The 7138-nt window shown below is 34.9% G+C and overlaps 1 protein-coding gene across 1 annotated transcript; it reads right to left on the minus strand.

The window, feature by feature from the left end:
• Window positions 1-4575: 4575 nt before the first annotated feature.
• Window positions 4576-7121, minus strand: LOC127157645 (butyrophilin-like protein 2). The gene is made up of 3 exons (XM_051100891.1): window positions 6970-7121; window positions 5378-5722; window positions 4576-5287 (listed from the first exon to the last, which is right to left on the minus strand). Exons 2-3 carry the CDS (start codon window positions 5631-5633, stop codon window positions 4920-4922), a joined length of 624 nt encoding a protein of 207 aa, XP_050956848.1. The 5' UTR covers window positions 5634-5722; window positions 6970-7121; the 3' UTR covers window positions 4576-4919.
• Window positions 7122-7138: the final 17 nt, after the last annotated feature.

A 7138-nucleotide genomic window follows, 5' to 3' on the forward strand; every position in this document is an offset into this window, starting at 1 on the left:
AACTTTTTCTGTGCTTGTCTTTTCTGGTGCTCAGTGCTCTGTAGTGCCGACCAGACGACAACAGTTCAAAGATAGAGTGGCCTGGATGTGAGGGGTGCAGAGTGATGAATTCACCAGCCCTTTTCCTCACTCTGGATGAGTACAGTTCTTGAAGATTGGGGAGGAGTGGGAAACAATCTCCAGCTGGTCCAAGCAGCTAGAGTTCATACTAGAACCATGACGTATGATCATATTAAGATGAGTTCCTTTGGTTGTACAGCTTTTAGTTTTGCAGCACCAAAGTTATGGAACTCTTTACCTTTGCACATTCACCAGCTGGATTCAATTTCCCATTTTAAAGCTCAGATAAATTAGATATAAAATAGATATATTTGTCTAGAATAGCTTTTAATGACTTGCTTGTTTAATTTCTTGTTATAACACTTGCGTTTTATGCTTTGTATTTTATTGTTTTGTTTTACATTGTACAGCATCTTACGTGTTTTGAAAGGCACCTATAAATAAAAAGTATTATTATTATTATTATTATTATTATTATTATTATTATTATTATTATCATCATCATCATCATCATTATTATTGTTATTATTATTATTATTATTAGCCTGGTTCTGACAACACTGCACTGACTCCTTATTAAACACCTCATACATTTTAAAATATTTTGCTAATTACTTATAAAGCCCTGAATGGTTCAGCTCCCCAACTCTTATCGCAGGGCTTGAATTGAGGTGGGATGACATCCCCCTTGTTGAAAAAATGACAAAAAGCATCCCCTCTGTAAAACCACCATCCCCCCTTACCATTCTCTTTAGATTAAAAATGCTGTGCAAATTAAATAATCAAATTCTGTACATATAATAATTTATAAACTAAACAACGGCAATTGGCCAATCAGAGCTCAGTATTAACAAGCTGCGTGCTTGCTCACACATGTTGTCGTCATTTTTTTGCGCAAAATATTTCAAGCGCAACTTCAAGCGTTCTTTAAAAAGATGACAACACACTGTAAAAAATGATTCAGAGTTTTAGTCAGGTCAACAAGTTAAATTCTGTCCTGTCCACTTGCAGTGTCTCACTACACAATAGGACGAGTTGGAACAACCTCAACTTAAATAGAAATTGAAAACTTTAAATAACATGTTCATATAACAACAAAACATAGGTTCTATCAACTTTCTGTGTAATGCGCATGTGCCAGATACTCTACGTCATTATGACTTACTATTTTAACGAAGTTGAGACAGATGCACTATTTGCCATTTTCTGCAAGGAGAAGTTGCTGATTATGCAAGAGATGATGCATTTGCAAGAAAAGTCTGCATTTGAATGAAAATAGATCGACTTCATGTGTCCATCTATTTTCCGTGGTCAGTGTTTAAAACAGCCAAACAAGGCAAGTGCGTATGTCATCAGGTGGTGATGATTATGTTGACATGAATCTCAACAATGGTGACAAACGGCACATTCAAATAAACAGATCAATTCTGAGCATTGCAAATCAAGCTACTAAAAAGTCACATAAAAACAGCATAAATAAAGGAAAATAGTAAGAATGAAAGAAATTACAAAGACAGTTCAGCTTATAATATATTCATGCCACAATGCATGATGGGAGCCATTGATGAGTTCTGATTGGCTACAACATGCTTTTTTGATGGTCAGATGGTCATGTTGTTGTGATTCTTTATGTCTGTGTGTCTTAATTAAATATGTTTTACAAAGTTTTTGATCAAAATAAGTTTTAAAAACATCTGATTATAAGTATGTTGTTCACAGGGTTGATGTAATCAGTAAAGAAAACTTAAATTTAAATGCTGATTAATTGATACAGTATTTTGGCTCAATTTACTGCAAGCTATTTCAATGACTACATATAAGTTGAGTGAACTTAACACCTAGTGTTTGTCAAGTTGTGTCAACAAATCATTTTTTACAGTGCATAATAAGGTATGTTATTTCATTGATTAGAGTTTAAAAACATTCCCCTGATATTATAACGTTATTGTGCTTTACTATGTGTAAAGCACAATAACGTGATGAGAGAGAGAGACGAGGGATGTGTTCCATTCAAAAATGATCACCTGTTCTAAGTCACTAGCTGACATTATCAAGTCTGTGACTTGGCAAAAACGAACAAAAACATGTTGTAAGAGTCTAAAAGCATTCTTTGCATTATGAAGCCTATTAGAATGCAGCTAGAATGCCTCTATAATTTGAATAATGAAAGAAAAAATATTCCTGTGGCAGGTTTTCTTTTTTATCTTTATATTATATAGGTCTAATTAAGTATATCACACAAGAATCAGCTCGTGTGTGAGATTGCCAATGTTAAATTAATTTTGTATAGCAGTTCAACAGACAAGAAGTTATTTGAGTGATTCAGATTGTAGACACATTTTGTCTTTTTTTATGTTTTGCAAATTAAGTAGTTCCAAACAAAGCCTAAGCAGAGTTGTTGTGCGTCTCAGAATAACACTGCAGTGTTTCTTTCCTGAATGACTCTGTTGTTGATGAATTGCGTGAGCCTCTCAACTTGCTTTGATACTAATTGAATCAGCCATTTTAAAAGGATTCAATCGTTTACTAAAACAGACACTTACCGCCACTGGAGGTTTTATTTATTGTATATTTATTTATCCATAACAAGCCTCAAAACCAGCACAAAAACACACTTAGCTAAATATACTGTTATCGACAAAATCACCCCAAAAATATGATAATTTTTGACAATAACGCACACTCCTAAATACATACAGACATACAGACTGTGTGCATGCAAGTGTGCATTTGGTCTACCCAGTGCAGGTTAAACCAATGTGTGTGCGCACACATTGGTTGGGTCGTGTGCAGATTGGGTCGTGTACATTGCCAAATGTTCAGCAAAAGGGTGTATTCTTGAATTTAATCATGTGCAACCTACCACAAAGGTTAACGAGAGGCCATGACAAAAGCACAAACAGAGACAAGACTGATTAAGACTACAGAGAAGAAGAGTAAGAGTGCAAGAAGAAAACCAGAGCTGGATTAACAGAAGGGCCAGGGGCGGCTAGGGGTAGGCTAAGGGGGCTGAGTGTTTATTATTACTATGCCTTGTACATAATCACTGTGTTTTCATGCATATTAAAATAATTTCTATTATAACCACATAATTGCTCTTTCCACATCTAACAATGTCATTTTATGTTATCAAGCTGATGAAAAAAAAAAAAAAAAAAAAAAAAAAAGGTTTTGCTGGTTGTCTGGTTTTAGCTGGTCATCCAGCCTGGTCATAGCTGGTCAGCAGGCTGGTTTTAGAGGTGTTTTGGCCACTTCCTTAGCTGGCCAAGCTGGGAGACCAGCTGGAACAACCAGCTAAAACCAGCCTGACCAGCCAACCTGGTTTTAGCTGTTTTTTTGTTTTGTTTTTTTCTGCAGGGCATTCACTCCTAACAAGAACAGCACACCGAGGCTAGTACTTCTGACCAACATGTAAACTGGCCAACCAGTCCAATGATTTATTTGAAAAATTATGGCCATGTATCATCTACACAAGCCATTTGTGCTTGGAGCCCAATGATCACTGCTTGCAGCTATATTTATATTATTAATTAGTATTAAAATTATTATTATTGTCCTAAACACACAACACACAAACATCAGATACTGAACAAAAAAGAATATTGTGTAAAACGCCCTGAAGATCACCCAATAAATAATTATTTCTACTGGTTTTGTGAAGTTGTCAAGTCTTCACACTGATTGTGAATCATAAATATCTTCTATTATATCATGTAAGTAAGGGGGCATGGAAGCGATCAGCCTGTGGCACTGCTGAGGCACTACTGAACCTTCAGATCATCTGTATATTGTTGGATCGACTGTTTATTCTTGAAAATATCCTATAGATTCTCAATGGGGCTCAGGTCAGGCATCTTGGCTGGCCAATCAAGCACAGTAATATCGTGGTCAGCAAACCACTTGGAAGCGTTTTTGGCACTGTGGGCAGGTGCTAAAGTCCTGCTGGAAAAGGAAATCAGCATCTCCATAAATCTTATTAGCAGATGGAAGCATAAAGTGCTCCAAAATCTCCTGGTAGACAGCTGCACTGACTTTGGACTTGATACAACACAATGGACCAACACCAGCAGATGTCACGCACCCCAAATCATCACTGACTTCAGAACCTTCACACTGGACTTCAAGCAGCTTGGATTCTGTGCCTCTCGAGTCTTCCTCCAGACTCTGGGACCATGATTTCAACATGAAATGCAAAATCTACTTTTATCTGAAAAGTACTTTGGACCACTGAGCAACAGTCAGTTTTCTTATTAGCCCAGGTAAGATGCTTCTGACGTTCAGAAAATTATCAAAATTAAAAAAAGAAAAAAGAAAAAAAAAAAAAAAACTTTTGAAATGTTTCACATGTAATGAATCTAGAATATATGAAAGTTTCAGTTTTTGAAATAAGTTACAAACAAAAGAACTTTTCACTATATTGTAATTTTTTGAGATGCACCTGTATAGACTCTTTTTGGTTGTTCTCTGTGGGCAACTCACACGCACAATTAGGACAAACAGAAATAATACAGTGCTGGAGATCACTGTCCAATAGTGGTGTTGTACTTCTGCCATCTTCTACTGTATTTCTTTACAGTGGATAAACTGTTGTTCTACAGTGATGTCTTTGTATATAGTATAATCAGTACTATTTAATTATTGTCTAATGTTAATCCTAGATATTTGCCATTTTTACTTGTTCCGTCTTGTTATTTGAACAATTCTATATTTTCTCTACAAAAAACACAGACCTGCAAAAATATATAACTACACAAACACACTTTAATATAAAACCCTGAAAATTAATTATCTTTATCTAAAACTGTATGTAACTACAATTGAATTAAGCTTGTCTAGGTCAAATGATAATGTATTTTTATTTATGGCTCACCCAGTTTCTCCAGTACTACAGTTGCATTGGCTGAAAGTCCTCCAGCAAACACTTGACACATGTAAACCCCTTTATCCTCAGTTCTGGCACTCTTTAGTCTGAGAGAGAAGTTTCCTTTGGGGATTTCAGCAGTGAAGAACTCAACTCTGTCTCTGTATCGCTCATCTGATGAATCTGATAGAGTCTCATTGTTTTGGTAGAGCAGAACCAGAACATCTTCATCTTCATCTGTTTTCTTCCATGAAACCTCTTCAATGTGTTCAGGTGTGATGTGAGAGTCTACAGAGCAGTTCAGAGTGGTGTCCTCACCCACAGACACAGATATAGACTCATCCGAGCCTGTTACTAGCAAATGCTCTGAAAGAATAAGAATGGTTTAAATTTCATAAATTTATAAATGTAATTTGATTTTTATTTTTTATTGGAATTCAAGTGTCACTCACTCACCAACATCTCTTATTTCAACCACTCCCTCACCAAAATCCTGCTGACTGTAAACTTTACATGTGTATCGTCCCTCATCTTCAGCTCTCAGATTGTCCAGACGGAGGGAGAAGTTTCCATGCTGAATCTGATCAGTAAAGAAATGAGCTCTATCATGATAATCCTGATGCTGGGACTCTGGTCGACTCTCACCATCTTCATACAGATGAACCGGAGTCTTTGAGTCTGTTCTTCTCCATTCCACCTCCAGACCCTTCATTAGTAGAAGTTTATCAACATAACAGGGCAAAACCACTGAAGATCCCAGAGGAGCAACCAGAGGACCAGAGGGACCTTTCACTAAGAACCCTGAATTATGAATAAATAATTTAATAATGACAATAAGGATGTTCAACATATGTACTCTGCTTACAAGAGATGATGAAGATGTGATGATAACTTGGTGGATGATTTAAAATATTAAATAAATCATATTTAATTTAATGGTTTTAATGACTAATAGTTGATGGTCTGTAATGGTATTTGTAGTGGAAACCATTATAATTGTTGTGATGGTTTCTACTGTTTTTTTTTTTTTTTTTTGTTTGTTTTTAATGCAATTACTTAATGGTGAAACAATGATCACTTACTATTTCTTGCTAAATAATACATTTTAAAAATCAAATAAAAAAAATGTGCAAAAAAATTATATTATTATTATTATTATTATTAATTATACATACAAAAATACTTTTTGTTTTTGTGACTTTAACCCTTTGATTGTCTCTCCTATTTTTGAACACAGACATAAAAATGCATGAAATTTTTATAATTCATGAATGAAAACATTTTGTAATATGACTTTGATGTACATTTTCCATGGTAATGCAATGTCTGATTTTAAAATGCCTTTCAAAGGATGAATTTTGACATTTTAAGTTTTGAACTGATATATAATTTCTTATGATATCTAAAGTGACGAAAGGGAAGAAAAGAAAGTCTTAACAAGGTCAGAACTCATGTTATGATGTAGATTTTTTTAAGTTGCACTCCTGACATATATTAATCTATTACTTTTCCTACATAATTTGTAACACTAAAATATAAATAATGGTAAAATGGTAAAATATCCATTTAGGAGTAGACCTATCTTAGACCTTTCCATCCATGTATAGTTTATCAAGATTAGATTAGGATTTATTTGTAATATGGTGAAGTAAACTTAGGCGTCCGACAGAGTGGACGGTGACAGTTAAAGGGTTAAAAATAAATCACTTCTCTGCAAGTTTCTAGCCTATAAATGTGCATAAACCTTTACTGTAAACACAAGTGTTATTTTGAGTGGCTTAAGGACAGACCTTTATGCAGTGCGCATACATTTCCCTTCCTTACTTCCCTTTTTTTCTGACCTACTCCCACACTGTTTCGAGTTTTGTTTATGAGGTCAAAACACTGCTTACTAAATTCAATTTGTCCACCAATTTAAACTAATTTCAATTTAAATCTTTAAGTCTGTTAGTTAAAATATATTTTCTTATAGAAATGCTAAAGTTTTTGTTCCTCTTAATAGATATGACGCCACTAAATAGTTTTGAGGGAGATGATACTGTACGTACCATAGCGACCATCAGCAATACTGACATCAAAACACAGTTCGGTGCGTACATCTTCAAATATGCGAAATTATAAACCAAACGATGCTAAATTATCGACATATTACAGCTAACGGACGCCGCTGCTCGTGGAAAAGAAGGATTTTACTTTCAATTTTAAATTGGGCGGGGT

This window comes from Labeo rohita, unplaced genomic scaffold (genome assembly GCF_022985175.1).
Source record: "Labeo rohita strain BAU-BD-2019 unplaced genomic scaffold, IGBB_LRoh.1.0 scaffold_114, whole genome shotgun sequence".
Classification (NCBI taxonomy): domain Eukaryota; kingdom Metazoa; phylum Chordata; class Actinopteri; order Cypriniformes; family Cyprinidae; genus Labeo; species Labeo rohita.